This window comes from Scyliorhinus torazame, chromosome 15, assembly GCF_047496885.1.
Source record: "Scyliorhinus torazame isolate Kashiwa2021f chromosome 15, sScyTor2.1, whole genome shotgun sequence".
In the NCBI taxonomy this organism is placed as follows: Eukaryota; Metazoa; Chordata; class Chondrichthyes; order Carcharhiniformes; family Scyliorhinidae; genus Scyliorhinus; species Scyliorhinus torazame.
The window spans coordinates 192115007-192133978 of NC_092721.1; the positions used below are offsets into that span (position 1 = coordinate 192115007).

The window sequence follows — 18972 nt, forward strand, 5'->3', positions numbered from 1 at the left end:
AGCAGGCCAGCAGCACGGTTCAATTCCCGTACCAGCCTCCCCGAACAGGCACTGGAATGTGACGACTCGGGGCTTTTCGCAGTAACTTCATTTGAAGCCTACTTGTGACAATAATTTTTTTTATTATTTATTTTATTAACTGAGAAGGAAATGAAGCTGTATGCAGTTTTCTCGCCAGAGGTGGCAGCAGTGAGCAGGTCAAGCACCCTGCACAAAGTGTATGTGCTTTTGGCACCAAATCACAGGAAAGCTTCTGCCATTTTCTAGCTGCTGGCAAGCAAGGCAAGGGAACTGCGAAGATGGATTGTTTCTTACAAGTAAGAGACGGCCAGAGACACAATGTATCTTCTGGCCAGGATCGCGCAACTGAATCTGGAGAGAACTGCTCAGGAGAGTTCACAGCAGGACAGAGCAGTGCTAGTGTTAACCCTGTACAAAGCTTCAGGGTCTCTGGTCAACAGTCTACCAAGAAGAAACTTAACTCAGGAACAAAGCAGTATAAAGATATTTTCTTAAGGTATGCTTTTGTTAATTGTGCCAATATAAATAAGGATGCAAAACCCATTTGTGTTATATGCAGGAAATACTGGCAAATGAGTTAAGTTTCAGATTTTGAAAGAAAAGTGGTGGGTGAAAAGTTTCATTTGAGGTTGACACCACAGAGCCATTTATTAACTTACAGCTGACTGAAAATGAAAGACTACGCTGCTGTACCTGACCCGTGATAGCACATTAAAAACATGGCAAAAGTCCATGAAGCTCAGAGCATTCTGGAGTAGCATCTCGGATTGGATTGGATTTGGAGTATTGTCACGTGTACTGAAGTACAGTGAAAAGTATTTCCAGGAGTATCCAGTGCTGAATAAAACAAGCATGCCCTTGACGACGACCTACATGTGCTAGGTTGGATTTTCCATTCTCACAAACATGAAGATGGCACAAAGGAACTGGCTGAACTCTGCACCTGATATAAATATTGCCCTCGCCCTCTGTGAACCTGAGTGGATGATGTGGAGATGCCGGCGTTGGACTGGGACGAGCACAGTAAGAAGTCTTACAACACCAGGTTAAAGTCCAACAGGTTTGCTTCAAATCGCTAGCTTTCGGAGCACTGCTTTCACCTGAGGAAGGAGCAGTGCTCCGAAAGTTAGTAATTTGAAACAAACCTGTTGGACTTTAACCTGGTGTTGTAAGACTTCTTACTGTAACCTGATTGGAGTGAGATCATGAGGGCCAAGCAGGCCCCCCTTTCGCATTAAAGATAAGCTAACATGGCATCGGCCGCGAAGGTCGGCAGCGTGGGTCCCGAAGGACGGCAGATTGGCAAAAATGGGCCCCAGGAAAAAAAGTTTGAAAAATATTTGTCTTACTGTATACCATTCAATGAAGGTCAGAAATTCAACGAGTTTAAAACTAGTCATTTTTGGTGTTTTCCTCGACTTTAAGCCCAAAGAACAACAAAATAAACAACGCTTCATATTGGTAAAGTAAATTAAAGTTTTGCAGGCTCCAATTCTAAAAGAATAGTTGCATAGATTGCTACCAAAATAATCACGGCAGGAGTTTTACAATTCACTTTAAACATCTTGGATGATCTGCGAGAAAACGAATTAGGAATAAACTACACAGAATTTCAAAGCTTCAATTTCCAACTGGTGTTTAGCTTATCTCAGCTGGAACAGTCAGTCAAAGTGCAATTGGTTCAGAATCTACTGGGCTATAGAAATACCAATGATATGGCAGCATAGTGGTTGTGTAACTGGACTCATATTCCAGAGGCCTGGGTTAATGATCTGGGAACAAATTCCACTTCAGCAACTGGGGTATTTATATTCAATTCATTAAATAAACCTGAAATAATTGTTAGTTTTAGAGTCTTAGTGACTGATTGGTATCAGTTTGGTGTAATGCTTCTTCAGGGAAGGAAATCTGCCCTCCTTACCCGGTCTGGCCTACATGCAACTCGGATGACTCTTAACTGACCTCTGAAAAGGCAAGCGTTCAGTTATATAGGGATAGGCAATAACTGTTGGCTTTGGCATTGAAGACATTCTGCAAAGGAATAAAAAGGGTGATGGGGTGAAAAAATGTAACTAGCCACCATCGTTTTCTAGCAACTCCTATCTGAATGCCCCTGTGCATCGATAATACACAAGGATCCATGGATCTGTTGCAACAACTAGGCTTCCAATATGTTGTCCAAACTCATCCAGGAAAAATGATCATATAGGCAAGGCACCAAAGGCAGGGGTACCCGGCACTTAAGTACCTTCATCATGACAAAGCAAATGATATCAATGCACAATGAGGAACTGTTTAGTAAGGTACTTGGGAGACATTCAAACCAAATGCAAAATTCTAAAACTTCAAAGACAAAGTGAAAAATAAAAACCATGAACAGATGTAACAAAATTCAGCTGGTCCTAAATAACTAAGTGTGATGAACTTTTTCATAGTATTACGGTGCTGCTACTTAGCATATATGCATAACAAAGTTAGCTGAAATTGTCCTTAGTTGCACCAAAGACTCAAGAGCTTAACAGCTGGCATTATTTTAACTGAAAATATTCCTTTCAGGTGAACACCAAGAGATACCTCTACGTAAAGTCGCCATAGTCACAGATGACCATAGGCTGCTCTCCCCTTTGAGAGCTGACTGGTGGCGATTTAACCTCATGTGAGGGGCAAGTTTGAGTAACCCGTGCTATTGATCTTGCTCGGCATCACGATCCAGCTGTCCAGCCAACTGAGATAAACCGGCCCCACACCTGCCATTACATTAAAAGAGAGCAATACATGGATTACCTAGTTCATATTGAATGTTTATAAACCAGAACAAATACTTTAAAATGGAAATATTCAACAGTAAACAAGCCAATAAACTGGTACGTGTGAAGAATACTTGGCAGGGGAAACAGAATGAAGAACAGAAAACAGAACAGAGGGAAACAGGATGGAAAAATACAGACTGGAAAACCTTGAAAATGATGATCCAGCAAGATGGAAACAGAGAACATATGACAATACAGTGCACTTGAAATGTAGTCACTGTTGTAATGTAGGAATTCAAAAGGAAGCTGGATGACAGGGAGGGAAATAAAGTGGGCAGGAGGAGAGAGGAGAATGGAACAGTAATGATTGCTCCAGAAAGAGCCAGCATGGACACAATGGGCCAAATCGACTTATTCCTGTGAAATGAAGATCCCGCAAACAGCAACATGATAATAAGCAGATAGTAATAGTAATTCCAACAGTGAAGGCGGCCATTTTGGCCCATCGAGTCTGCACCGGCACTTGGGAAGAGCACCCTACTCAAGCTCAAGCCCCCACCTATCTCCGTAACTCAGTAACCCCACCTAACCTTTTGGACACTAAGGGAGAATTTAGCATGACCAATCCACCTAGCCTGCACATCTTTGGAGTGTGGGAGGAAACTGGAGCACCCGGAGGAAATCCATGCAGACACTCGGCGAACATGCAAACTCCACAGTCACCCGGGGCGGGAATTGAACCCGTTCCCTGGAGCTATGAGGCTGCAGTCCAGTGTCCCACTCCAACACTGTTAGTGATTGGTTGAGGGATAAACATTGGCCAGGACACCTGGAATAGGTTCCCTGCTCTTTTTCCAATAGCGGCACAGGACTTTCTTTTACATCTGCCCAAGAAGGCTGATGGGACCTTGGTCTTGCATTAGGTTGAACTGTTGCCATTTTTCTAAACAATTTTATTGGTGTTCATATGCTTCTTCACTTATGCATCTGCCATTACTTTGCTGAATAACCTAGTGAACTTGAGTTCAAAGCAGACCATGACACCTTGAGAATTTGAATTCAGTTTAAGAAATATACCAAATCACGGCGCCGAGGTCCCAGGTTTGATCCCGGCTCTGGGTCACTGTCCGTGTGGAGTTTGCACATTCTCCCAGTGTTTGCTTGGGTTTCGCCCCCACAACCCAAAGATGTGCAGGCTAGGTGGATTGGCCACGCCACATTGCCCCTTAACTGGAAAAAATTAATTGGGTACTCTTAAAAAAAAATGTATTTTAAAAGAAATATACCAATAACAAGCTGCTATCAGTAAAAGTACAAAAAAGAGCAAATGATTTGTCATGTCCTTGATGGAAGGTAATATTTTGTTCTTACCCAGTCTGCCTATGTGTGTTTCCAGTTCCATACAAAGGTGGTATCGACTTTTAACTGCATTCCACGGTTATTTAGGAAGCCACACAGCTACTTTCTCAGGGCAACAAGGTATTGCCAGTAAATGCTAGCCTATGACACCCACATCCAAAAGTTCACTCCATAGTGCAATGGTCAACATAATTATATTGGCAACTCAAGTATAACAAAGAACTAAAAAGAAATGTCTCTTTTTTCTAAAATTCAAGTTATAAACTCATGTTCTAACTGAAAGCGGATGTGCAGAAATCCAAGCAATTTTGTACACAAACTAATCCAAAAGCCATTGTCTTCCACAAAAATAAACAGTTCCACATTCCAAATAATGTGGAATTTGCCTCAATCAATCGGTACACCTGCTGCCAAATGTTTCTTAAAAACCTTGCCTTTAGCCTTACAATCCAGAACATAATTTTGAGACTCGTGTCTGGAAAGTTTCCCAGCAAATGTACATTTTGCTAAACAGACAGATGAAGTTTTGAAGGGGATTGTAGGGAAGGAGAGGGGATTTTTTTAAAAAGCCAGACCTTGAGTAACCTGGTTGCTTTATTGCTCAACACTCACAATGAAATATCAGTTTTTTCTTTTAAAACATAGTACTAACATGTTAAGGTTAAATAACTATATGAAAAATGCTCATAGTTTCTCTGGTTAACTAACCTTTCAGGAACATTTACTATTGGGTGTAAGATTCTAAATTATATCAATAGCATCCACAGAGACTTATAAAGTGCCTTTGAAAGAGTTTCAAAAAACTTCAAGATGCTTCATGCGATCATTAACAAAATTTGACAAAGTATATCAAACAATATTAGTCAACACAACCAATGGTGTCTCACTTGGAATGCCTCAAGAGTCCATGGAATAAAAAATCCTCAATCGTAAAATGGATTTGTCCATAGTTGTCTTGTTGCTTTGCCACACTGTATTGCCTACAATATTTTAGTTATCATCATTTCCAAACTTTGCCGTTGTAAGGTTTTCGGGCAATTCGGCCCTTTTTTTGACTGCCCAGGAATAAAACCCAGAGACTGTAAACTGGACACTTTTCAGCCAAAGGAACGTAACCAAATTTCCCAGCAGGCATGGTCCGCTGAGCTGAGTAGGGGCATAGGTATTTACAAACCGCCCCCCCCAGGAGCTACAAGGAAGAAGGAACCAGACAACTAGATAAGATTAAAACACAGACAAAGGGGCATGGTAATACAAAGGGGCCTGCCTGCAAGCAGGACAATGGGATGGTCATAGCCCCATGCAGATGTAAATGACTTTGCCTCCACCAGAGCAGAATCCAATCAACACCCCATCAACATAGCGAGGTGAGAATAGCAGCGATCTCTGGAGCAGATGGAAGACTTTGAAAATCTTCACAAGGGAGCTCAACCTCGTTATCTCAAAAAGCAGACTGGAGGCGGACCTAGGGGAGGTACTCCCATCTTGACAGGTCTGACCGGCTCAAAGGGGGCAAGACCAGCGGGAACTTTAAACCTGATGGATTCAATGCAAAAGGGGCTGGCCGAACACAGGAAAAAGCCAGGTAAAACGGATATAAAAGGGGCTGTGTTTCGATTGAGGGTCTGTTGGCTTGACCTCTCCACCTTTGACTTGACCTCTCGCAGCCTGTGACCGTAAGTACCCTGCAGCAGCTTGCGAAACTCCCTTGACCTTGATAGTGGTTGAGGCTTTAGGGCAGGGGGCTTGATTTGTGTTTTGTGCCATTGCTAAAATTGTGTAACAATAAGATTTTACGTTGTGTCCGTTATAGTACTTCCTGAATAGACTTAGTTTGTGTTAGAGTTTAAGATTTGATTATAATTTCTTCTGTTTGATGATTTTGACCTGGGTTTTGCAATAAACCTCGATTTGCTGATAATTGGAGTCGTTTTAATTCTTCAATCTCTCACCAGCGATCTCTGACCAAGTCATTGTTAAGATATTCCTCACCTTAATTCCGGGGTCGAGAATCTAGGGTCATCTTGAACGATTCAAACCCGTTCACTCAGGACAGGCTGCTGGTTAGGTAATAAACAGCAGTGTCCTATTCTCTCTCTTGGGAAAGCTACTCCAGCGAAGTAGGAACCGGGTGGGTGTTGCACCACCGGCAAGAGAGAGAATCACCTGGGCATTGGTGGGGGTCTGGATATCTGTGTGATATAAGCCTCAGGCTTCCGGTTAGGGATAAACGGCAGGCTTGATTCAGTGCTCTCTTCCGTGAAGGTGACCCAGTGCGGCATCCCCTGGCCTCTGAAGTTTCAGTGCCAGCTGGAGAGAGACACACATAGATACTCAAACCCCAGATATCGGCCCAGTAGTGGAGTAGCAGAGATGGAACCCTCTACACCGTAATACTGTAAATCATTTACTTCCAAGATATATACGTGTCTATAAATGTTTACAGCGATTTTGATTATTGAAAAAAAATGATCGCTCATCCCAAAAAGACGTGCTGTTAGGTAATTTGGACATTCTGAATTCCCAGTGTACCCGAACAGGTGCCGGAGTGTGGCAACTGGGGATTTTCACAGTAACTTCATTGCAGTGTTAATGTATGCCTACTTGTGACGATAATAAAGATTATTATTAATTTGGGAAACTTGCTAACGGTTCAGGACCAGATTCTATCTGAACCAAATATTACCCTCATCCAACATTCTGATCTGCATAAATTGTAACAGGAGTCATTGGACAGCGGTCAAGTGAGCAACTCTGGTCAGTGTTTCCTCTCTCTAATGTAGCATACAAAAACTACCCTGCCCCAAGACTGTTAGATCAGTGAGAATGGATAGCTTAAAGACCAAAGGTTTTGAGTCTGACCGTCGTGACTCAATACACCAGATGGTGCTTGCATTTAACAAGTCATCAGGGAAGCTCATTCAGGGGTTTAGACAGCGGTCCCCTACTCATTCCATATAACATGTCGGTTGTCAAGTATTATGTACTGTGTTTATCTTTCTGGAGTAGGGGTATAGTAGTTTTCTCAAAGCAAGGAAATAACATTGATAAAGTTTCGCCTGCTGCCTAACCTCAATAATCTAATTTTATTCATCACTGAAAAGAGAGAAGGTTTTTGTCTTGCACACATCAGGGCAAATGCAAGAATGCCCAATTTAACAACAATTTAAACTACAGTACAAAATGGAACTGATTGATTAGCAAATTGACTCTCATTGGCTGAGGCACTACCATGAATAAAACCATGGACAATTTTAAGGACCTGGGTAATTCAAACTAGGTGCACAGCTTGAACATATTTTTTTTGTTTGTAGGAAACAAGTTCCTACATATGAATATAGGTCGCTCCTAACGAGCTTTAATGAGCCACATTAGAATCTTGGCTGAGCATATCAAATTGGCTGCTGGTGTAGCTATTGGCGTGCTCAGGATTGTTCAGCAAGTGCTGTTCAATCACTGAATCACATCCAACAGCAAATGTTTTGTTTTGGATTTGGCGAACATGGGCTGGCAAGCACATTATGCCTATTATGAACAACTAAAGGAACATGCTGTTTCATTTGATGAACCAATTACTTGGGCGCATGGCCAATGTACCTGGCATCGTACTGGTACTGAAATACAAACTTCATGGGAGGAGTAGAATCTTCTACTGATAGGCTGCCTGCGTCAGTACAAAAGACATTCTACCTAGCACACAATTGAGCAATGTTGCGTATGAATTTCAATGCCGGTGCGATGCCCAGTATGTAGGCTGTATGTTCCTGCAAATGGCTGATCAAATCAAACATCATTTGCCTTCAGTTATTCATAATAGGCAGGGTGGGGTGAGTGTGACTGCCCTTGACGTCAAGGCAGCATTTGATTGTGTGTGGCATCAAGGAGCCCTAGCAAAAATTGGAGTTCACTAGTTGGAGTCATACCTAGCACAAATGAAGATGGTTGTGGTTGGTGGAGGTCAGTCATCTTCGTCTTGGGATGTTGCTGCAGGAGTTCCTCGGGGTAGTGTCCTGGGCCCAACTACTTTCAGCTGTTTCATCAATGATCTTCCTTCCATGATGATTGCACCATTTGCAATTCCTTAAGCAGTCCATGTCCAAATGCAGCAAGACCTGGACAATATCCAGGCTGACAAGTGGTAAGTATTATTCGCGCCACACAAGTGCCAGGCCATGCCCATCTCCAAAAAGACAGAATCAAACCAATGTCCCTTGACATTCAATGGCATTACCATCACTGAAAATCCCACCATCAACATTCTGGGCATCATGATTGACGAGAAACTGAACTGGACTAGCCATAAAATTACTGTGGCTACAAGAGGAGATCAGGGGCTAGGAATCCTGTGGCGAGTAATTCACCCCTTGACTCCCCAAAGCATGTCCACCAGCTACAAGGCTCAAGTCAGAAATGTGATGGAATACTCTCCACTTGCCCGTATGAGTGCAACTCCAACTATGTTCACGATGATCAACATCATCCAGGACAAAGCAGTCTGTTTGATTGACACCCCACTCACATTCACTTCTTTCACCACCAACGCACAGTAGCAGCAGTATGTACCATCTACAAGATAGACTGTATTACCTCACCAACCCTCTTTAGGCAGCAGCTTCCAAACCCACGACCACTGCCATCTAGGAAGGACAAGGACAGCAGATACATGGGAACACCACTACCTGGACGTTCCCCTCCAAGTCATTCACCATCCTGATCTGAAAATGTATCATTATTCCTTCACTGTCGCTGGGGCAAAATCCTGAAACTCCCTCTCTAAAAGCACAGACTGCAGCGGTCCAAGAAGGCAGCTCACCACCACCTCCTTAAAGTCAATTAGCGATGGGCAACAATTGCTGGCCTGGCCAGTGAAGCCCACATCCCGAAAAAGTTTTAAAAATTTCTGACTGTTTACTTAACTCGACCGCGCTTGCAAAACCCAAAACAAAATGGGTGTTGTCTGATGTGATCCTGCGAACGGACGGTATTTGCTGAACAATCCCAAGTGTGCTAATAGGTACACTAACAACTGGTTTAAGCTAATCCGTCAAGCTTGTAATGTAGCTCATTTATGCGGCTTGGAGCGACATTATGTGCAGGGACCTGCACTTAGTAAATAAAAGGAATATATCCAGGCCTTGCACCTATTTTGAATTACCCAGGAGCTTGGAGAGTAAATCGCTTTCTCCGTGGCAAAGACTGCGCCAATCAGAATTGACTTGCCAACTAATCAACACCCTTTTCTCCTGTAGGATAAATTGTGATGATTGTTTGAAATTTGACATTCTGGTGTTTATCCTGATGAGTGCAAGACAAAGTTTTGGCAACATCTCTCTCCTTTCAGCAATATTGAAGTTCGGTACTACCAAGCGACAGTTTTATTCCTAAAATTGAAGTACTTTTTTAGGTAACCTCTCAAGATTCAAGCAATTGCAATAAACTGAAATATTAGCAAGATATGAATTTGAGGGAACAACTGAACAAGCCTCCAGACACTTACCCTGAAAGCATTTCAAACATCAGCACGCCTAATGCCCACCAGTCCACAGCTCTCCCGTGACCTTTACTCTGTATAACTTCTGGTGCAAGGTATTCTGGTGTCCCGCAGAGTGTCCAAGTTCTATCAAAAGGGGAACAAAAGGAAATACTCATTTATTTTGTTGAAAAGAAAATCAGAGCAAATTACTGATACTGATGAAACGTCAATGTACAATGATCAAAATATAGTCATTAGGAATAAACAGTTACATATAACTTGAGGGGTTTTATTATACAATGGATATCTGTTGTTTCAAAAGGTAAAATTGCTTAAAACTGTTGGTTGGGCAATGGAACACTCTTCTACTTTTGGCTCCCTGCATCAGCACAAAGCAGGTTGGTACATTTCAGTTCAAGAGTGGAATTCCCTCGTTTCCTCATACACATTGCAGCAAATAGATTCTGAATCGAATCTTCTGCTGCATCTGCAGAAAAGTCCCACGTCCGAAATGAGTTGGTTGATGTTGAAAGTGAGGGATTAAGCGATGGTAATGCCAGTAAAAGTTGAGGGGTGATGGTTAAATTCGCTCTTGTTAGAGATGGTCAAGCTCTGGCACTTGTGGCGTGAATGCTACTTGCCACTTCTCAGCCCAAGCCTGGGTATTTTCCAGATCTTGCTGCATTTGGGCATGGACTGCTTCAGTGTCTGAGGAATCGCCAATGGTGAGCATCGCTCCTTCATTAGCAAGCATACCCGCCTCAGACCTTATGATGGAAAGATGCTCATTGACGAACCACCTGAAGATGGTTGGGCCTAGGACACTACCCTGAGGAACTCCTGCGTGATGTCCTAGAACGAAATGATTGACCTCCTACTACCACAACCATCTCCCAGGTATAACTCCAACCACTGGAGGATTTCCCTCCCTGATTCCCACAGATTCGTTTTGGCAGGGCTCCTTAATACCATACTCAGTCAAATGTTGCCTTGACGTCAAGGGCAGTCACTCTCACCTAACATCTGGAATTCAACCCTTTTGTCCATGTTTGAACCTAGACTGTTATGAGGTCAGGAGATGAGTGACACTGGTGGAACCCAAACTGAGCATCAGTGAGTAGTTATTGCTCAGCGAGTGTCACTTGATAGTACTGTTAGTGACCCCTTCCAACACTTCATTGATGATAGAGAGTAGGCTGATGGGGCAGTTATTGGCCAGGTTAGATTTGTCCTGTATGTTGCTTACAGGACATGCTTGGGCAATTTTGAACATTGCCGGGTAGATACTCGTGTTCTAGCTGTACTGGAACAGCTTGGCTAGGGGTGTGACAATTCTGGAGCACAAGTCTTCAGTATTCTTGCCGGAATCAGGACTCATAGCCTTTGCAGTACCCAGTGCCATTAGCCATTTCTTGATATCACGTGGAGTGCATCGAATTGGCTGAAGATTTACACCGGTGATGCTTGGGACCTGCAGAGGAGGCGTGATGGACATCCACTCTGCACATCTGGCTGAAAATGTTGCAAATGCTTCAGCCTCGACTTTTTCACTGATGTGCTGGGCTACTCCATCACTGAGGATGGGGATACTTGTTGGAACCTCCTCCTCCAGTGATAAATTATTTATTTAATTGTCCTCTACCATTCACGACTGGATGTGGCAGGACTGCAGAATTTAGATCTGATCCATTGGTTACAGAATCACTTTGCTCTCTTACTTGCTGTTTGGCATACAAGTTATCCTGTGTTGTAGCTTCACTAGGTTGACACTTCACTTTTAGGAATGCAAAGTGTTACTACTGATAGCATGCCCTCCTGCACTCTTCATTTAACTAGAGTTACTCCCCTGGCTTGCTGGTAGAATGTGGGGAAATGCCAGACCATAAGGTTACAGATTGCGGTTGACTACAATTCTGCTGCTGCTGATGGTCCACAGCGTCTCACAGACGTTCAGTCTTGAATTGCTAGATCCAGGTCTGTCCCATTTAGCAGTGCCACATAGCATGATGGAGGGTATCTTCAATATGAAAATGGAACTTAATCACAAGGACTATGCGGTGGTCACTCCTACCAATATTGTCATGGACAGATGTGTCTGTGGCAGGCAAATTGGTGAGGCAAATTGGTGAGGAAGAGGTCAAGTAGGTTTGCCCTTTTATTGGTACCCTCACGACCTGCCACAGTCCCAATCTCGGTCTGTGATGGTGCTACCAAGCCACTCGTGGTGCTGGACATTGAAGTCTTCTACCCAGTGTACATTTTGTGCCCTTGCCACCCTCAGTGCTTCCACCTTTTCAAAAGAGCAACAATTGAAGTCATTTATAGCAGCATAAGTATGGTACACACACATTCAAATTCAGAACCAAGATTACCTATAGCAATTCTGAACAGAAGACCAGAACATACGGCTGTTAAAAAAAAAAGAGGATAATTAACCACCCGCGTCTTGTGGACTTCAAATTTTGCTTAATATGGTCTTGATTGGAATGTAACTAACCTCATCAGTTTCAGTGCAGGACCATAACACCATCTGGTGTTAGAACAAGTAAAGTGCACATTTCATGGTCACTTAAATCATCCCAAAGAGTTCTGCTGATCAACTAAAAAATGGCTTGCGACAGGGCTCAGCTATTAACTCAGAATTTCTCAATATTTCTTGACGAAGTTCTCAAATTAGAAAATTCTCACAAAGTTAACATGAAGTGGGTTTGACTTTGCCTCCCTCAATCCTCCTTCAACTCTATAACTTTGATATTTGGGTAATTCAAAAGTCCATCAGAAATAGGTTCGGAAATAAGTTACCAAATTACAGACAATACGATCCTTTGGTCAGATATGTAGAATTGGCTAATAGTTTCAGATTAATTATTCAAAAATAATGGCCCATAACTTGCACAAATGCTCATTTTGTTCGATCTCCTTTCTAACCATTCAGCTGGAATAACTTTATGTGAGCCAATAATCACGCAGTGAGGACAGTGGGCCATCTGGGCTCTTGATGAACAATGGGTTATCCCCAGGCTTCGCAGCACTGATAATTTGCAGCAAAAAAAACTCATGCAGAATAGGCGAACTGGAGAAACTACATTTTTCTAGCATTGGAAGTTATCGGGATTTTATAGGGTAGAGAACGGGTTCATGATTCATGCAGTGTCATCTTTAACAAAAGAAAGGCTTGCATTTATATACTGCTTTTCACAAACCTAAAACGTCACAGAATATGTCACAATTAAGTGCGTTTGAAGTACACTGCTGTAATCTAAGAAACGCAACAGGCAAATTCCAAACAGTGAAGTCCCACAAATGAGATAGAAAACAGAAAATGTTGGAAATACTCAGATCTTTTTTTTGGGGGGGGGGGGGGGGTAAGAGAGAGAAAAGGTTTATGTTTTAGACCCACAAATGAGATAATGATCAGACAATATGTCCCAGTGATACTGATTGAGGGTTAAGACCATAAAAGACGTAGGAGCAGAGGTAGGCCATTCGGCCCATCAAGTCTGCTCTGCCATTCAATGAGATCATGAATAATCTAATATGATAATCCTCAACTCCACTTTACCACCTTATCTCCATAATCCTTGATCCCTTTATCGATTAAAATTCTGTCTACATACTTAATGAGCCAGTCTCTACTGCCCTCTGTAGTATGGAATTCCATGGATTCACTACCCTCATGAGAGGAAATTCCTCCTCATCTCTCATCTTAAATGGGTGGCCCCTTACTCAGATTATGCCCTCTGGTCCAAAACTCTCCCATAGAGGGAAATTACTTCTCAGCATCTACCCTGTCAAGCCGCCTGAGAGTCCTCAGAGTCTCAATAAGGTTGCCTCTCATTCTTCTAAACTCCAATCACTACAACTCCAACTTACTCAAACTTTTTTTTTTTAATTCATTTTTTACAGGATGTTGGCTTCGCTGGCTAGGCCAGCATTTGTTGCCCATCTCTAATTGCCCTCCTTATAAGACAATGCCTTCATACCCGGAATCAACCTAGAGAACCTTCTCTGGACTATATATACACTGTCCAGAATACAGTATCTGCACTTCAAAATAGTGCCATCACTTGAATATAAAATCAATTACTGTGGATACTGGAATCTGAAACAAAAACAGAAAATACTGGACAATCGCAGCAGGTCTGACAGCATCTGTGGAGAGAGAAGGGAGCTAACGTCAGCTCCCCTCTCGCCATCCACTTGAAACTGCAGATGGGGTTGGTTAAATGTTTCATCAGAAAGATGGTACCTCAGAAAATATAGTACACCCTCGGCATTTATATTGCAATGGAAACGTAGCCAAGATGTTATGTTCATTTTTGGACTGGAACATGAACTGACAACCTTATCTATACAAGCATAGCGATAGTCAAACACAATATTAATTAACTGCCAATCAACTCTCACTGCAAACTAGGATGAGTTATTGATAATGCACTATCAGGAGTGACTGACACATTGTCAGCTGGTATGGCTAAAACAATTGAATACATTATAAAGTAAATACACAATATAATATGCAGTGATGTTTTAGAAATGCTCAGTCCAGAATTTGCAAAAATAGACAATAAAACATTCCAATTTTTATGCCAATCTGTCTCTGCCCATTTACTTACTCAGATTTGAATTTAACTCAAACATCAAAATGTTGATCCACAAAAGTAATTCATTTTAAACTGTGTTATCTGCCAGTAAAGTTCAATGCAAAGGATACTGGGAGCATCAAATGCTTGGCTTTGAAATCGGTTAGTTGTGGTCGAAGCATGAATCACAAATTGCTTTCGTAGCCGAAGCCCAAGAGCAAACTAGCTCAGCCACTTTTTCATTATTTATTTTGTAACATGTAGCTAGCCTTCCTGAAACCAGGCTGCAGTGTGTGGGGTCTGATATTTCATCTGTGCAAGAATCTGGCCATAACACTTTTGATTGGCATGTTAAGAACAGGGATGTCATGGTAAATTGCCATATTCTAACCATGAAAACTGAAGACCGGCAGAAGGGCCAATAAAAAGTTCCTTGAACATAAGTCTAAAAACGTGCAGCCAGTTTCCTCATTGTGACCAATAGAGTAATCAGTTGTAGAAAACCATTTTCAAACCAGCTACATCTAGCTTTTGAGCTCAAGTAATATTCAATTCATCTTTATGTTCTTCACAGAGATAGGTGAGCTATCTGCAGTGGGAAGACAGATGCTGGAGCTTTATTGTAACAGGACATATCTTAAAACAGTAGCCAATGATACTATCAACCCTTGTATCAGTTTCTTTCTGACTGATGGGAGGACCTATAAAGGATCGTTCACAATGGAACAGAATAAGCCTGAAGTATGATGAAAAAGAACTGTATAAAAGCAGTGAAAGCAACAGATAGCTAAAGGTACATTAAAATGGTATTTAAAAATATATTAGTTCAAACTAATGAATAAAATTTGTGCCAGAGTTTCAAGAGTTCATTTCAAAGTAAAAGCCACAAAAGGACTGGACTTCAAATTATACTTGTGCAAGTAATTTTGCGAAAATGACTTCAACCTTAATAGATCGGGCAAATCAAATTAGTAACAATGCCATAGAGGAGGAATTCCTGGAGTGTAAACGAGCTGGTTTCCTGGATAAATCTGTTGAGGAAGAGAACAGGCCATACTAGACTGGGTATTGGGCATTGTGTAAGCGAAATAAATAACTGGCAATCTAGTTGTGAGAGACCCCTTGGGATAAGTGACCATAATATGATAGGAGTGATGTAGCCGATTCTGAGACTAGGATTCTGAATCTTAATAAAGGAAACAACAATGTATGAGGGGCGGATTGGCTATGAAGGATTGATTGATGGTGGTGGATAGGCAATGGCAAACATTCAAAAAGCATATGGGTGAACTGCAACAATTGTTTATTCCTGTCTGGCACAAAATTAAACAGGAAAGATGGCCAAACCATGGCTTGCAAGGAAAATTAAAGATAGTATTGCACCCAAGGAAGAGATGTACAAAGTAGACAGGGAAAACAACAGACTGAGGATTGGGAGCAGTTTACAATTCAGCAAAGGATGACAAAAGGATTGATTAAGGGGAAAATAAAGTACAAGGGTAAGCTTGCGAGGAACATTAAAAACAGACTCTAAAAGTTTTCTTAGGTATGTGAAGAGAAAAAGGTTAATGAAGTCTAATGTAGCTACCTTAGTCAGAAACAGGGGAATTTGAAATGGGGAACAAAGAGATGTCTGACCAACTAAATACATACTTCGGTTCTGCCTTCACAAATGAGGACACAAATAACATAACAGAAATGTTGGGGGAACAGAGTTTAGTGTGAGAGGGAACTGGAGCAAATCAGTATTAGTAAGGGAATGATGTTGGGAAATTGATAATATTGAAAGCCAATAAATCCCCAGGGCCGAATAATCTACATCCCAGAATGGTTAAGGAAGTGGCCCTAGAAATAGTGATGTGTTGGTGGTCATCTTCCAAGATTCCATAGACTCTGGAACAGTTCCTATAGACTGGAGGGTAGCTAGTGTAACCCCACTATTAAAAAGGGAGGTAGAGGGAAAACAGGCAATTATAGACCATTCAGCCTGACTTCCGATAGTGGGGAAAATGCTAGAGTCCATTAACATCTAATAGCAGAGCACTTGGAAAACAGTCCCACGGGCCAAAGATGTACAGGTTAGATGGATTGGTCATGGTCAATGTAAAGGTTATGGCAATAGGACAGAGGAGTGGGCCTAGGTAGGTTGCTCTTTCGAAGGGTCGGTGCAGACTTGATGGGTCAAATGGCCTCCTTCTGCACTGTAGGGGTTTTATGGATTGTCATGAAAACAGTGGCCGAATCAGACAGAGTCAACATGGATTTATGAAAGGGGCTTCACAAATCTACTGGAATTCTTCAAGGATGTAACTAATTGATGAAGAGGAGCCAGTGGGTGTGGTTTACTTGGACTTTCAGAAAGCTTTCGGCAAAGTCCCGTATAAAAATAGATTAGAATGCGGAATTAAAGAACATGGGATTGGGGGTACTGTATTGAGATGGAGAAAACTGGTTGGCTAGACAGGAAACAAAGTAGGAATAAACTGGTCTTTTTCTGAAGGCAGACAGTGACTAGTGGAGTACCGCAAGGATCGGTGCTGGCACCCCAGTTATTCACAATATATATTAATAATTTAGATGAGGGAACTAAATGTAATATCTTTGGGTAGAAGGGTGAGCCGTGAGGAGGACGCAGAGATGTTTCAGTAGGTTTTGGGCAAGATCAGTGGGCAAATGCATGGAAGATGCTGTATAATGTGGTTAAATGTGAGGTCATCCACTGTGGTAGCAAAAACAGGAAGGAAGATTATCAGAATGGCTATAAATTGAAAGAGAAGAATGTGCAACGAGACCTGGGTGTCCCTGTACACGAGCCGCTGAAGGTAAGCATGCAGGTGCAGCAGGTGATAAAGAAGGCAAATGGTATGCCGGCCTTCATAGCGAGGGGATTAGAGTACAGGAGTAGGAATGTCTTACTGCAATTATATAGGACCTTGATGAGACCTCACCTGGAGTAGTGTGCGCAGTTCTGGTCTCATTATCTGAGGAAGGATGTTCTTGCTCTAGAGGGGGTGCAGCAAAGGTTTATCAGACTGATTCCTGGGATGGGGCAGAGGAGAAATTGAGTCAGTTAGGATAATATTCACTGGAGTTTAGAAGAATGAGGGGGGGGGGGGAAGAGAAAGAGAGATCTCGTATAAATCTACAAACTTCTTACAGGACTAGACACTAGACAGGGTAGATGTTCCTGATGGTGGGGGAATCAAGAACCATGGGTCACAGTCTGAGGATACGGGCAAACCATGCAGGACTGAGATATAGAGAAATTTCTTCACTCAGAGTGGTGAGCCTGTGGAATTCGCTACAACTGAAAATAGTTGAGGCCAAAGCATTGTATGGTTTCAAGAAGGTGTTCGATATTGCTGTTGGGACAAAAGGGGTCAAAGGATATTGGGGGGGGGGGGGGGGGGGGGGGTGCGGTGGGAGGCGAGAACAGGCTGTTGAGTTGAATGATCAATCATGATCATTACGAATGGCGGAAGCAGGCTCGAAGGGCCAAATGGCTTCCTCCTGCATCTATTTTCTATGTTTCTATGTAACCAGCACAGGACTGCAGCCTCACAGCACCAGGTACCCGGGTGTCCGCCCATCGCAGCAACCTATTCTTTTTAAAGTTCTACTCTAATTTCCTCACGGAATTTCCAACACTTCCAAATTGTGTATCGTCAGGAAATTTAGAAATTATCAGGAAAGGCAGGAGTCCAAACACCGACCCTTGTGAATTCCACTATAAACCTTCCTCCAGTTCGAAAAATAACTGTGAACCACTAGTCTGTTTCCTGTCACACAGCCAAATTTATATCCATCAATCACATCTATCACAAATTTATATCAAGTGGCTGGTTTAGCACAGGGCTAAATCGCTGGCTTTGAAAGCAGACCAAGGCAGGCCAGCAGCACGGTTCAATTCCCGTACCAGCCTCCCTGAACAGGCGCCGGAATGTGGTGACTAGGGGCTTTTCACAGTAACTTCATTTGAAGCCTACTTGTGACAATAAGCGATTTTCATTTCATTTCATTTTCATTTCATGTTGCTACCCCGAGCTCTAAATTTGCCCACAAATCTGTTGTGTGGCAACTTCAACAATTTGAAGACATATTCTTACTGGAGACATCAGCAACAAAATGCACAAAATACCCTGCAGGTTTGCCAATTTGTCTTCTCTTTACAGATGTTAAATGAAAGATCGTCTCATTTTTACAAAAGCTAAGGAAACAAAAAGTGGATCTACCGTCTCATTTTCAGGAAATTATGCATTTGAACTTGTATCATTGCTCGTCTACAGCCTTCTGCATTTTTCCATTGAGTATATAACTACCATTCTTTATGTTCCTAATGCAATAAGTCTCATTTCTCCACATTAAAATTTATTTCCATTCCACTGACCTTGCTATATCTTCCTCATGTCCTTTGTAATCTTCCTCAACACTTACCAAATCTTTTAGTTTTGTAGAAGCCTTACTAGCTTGAGCTGCACTTGCTCCTGGGCAGTATGTTCCAATGGAAGTTGTTAAACTATCCACATGTATGGCTACAGCAACATCATTTTATCCACATGCATTAATTTTAGGAGAAAATGCCATAACTCCAACTCAAGTTATGACAATACTGTACTGGGTCGGATCTCAAACAACGCTGAGTCAGAGTACAGGAGGGAGATAGAGAACCTAGTGGCGCAGTGTAACAACAACAATCTCTCCCTCAATATCAGCAAAACCAAGGAGCTAGTCATCGACTTCAGGAAGCAAAGTAGCATACACACACTTGTCAGCAGGCAAAATAATC

General features: G+C 42.2%; 1 protein-coding gene across 2 annotated transcripts in view; it reads right to left on the reverse strand.

Moving 5' to 3' along the window:
• Positions 1–18972, reverse strand: part of prkx (protein kinase X-linked) — a 124685-nt gene that overhangs the window by 49327 nt on the left and 56386 nt on the right. For both annotated transcript variants that reach the window (XM_072477357.1, XM_072477356.1), the window contains exon 4: positions 9628–9747. In XM_072477357.1, the coding sequence (XP_072333458.1) occupies positions 9628–9747 (120 nt within the window). The remainder of the gene's footprint in view (positions 1–9627; positions 9748–18972) is intronic.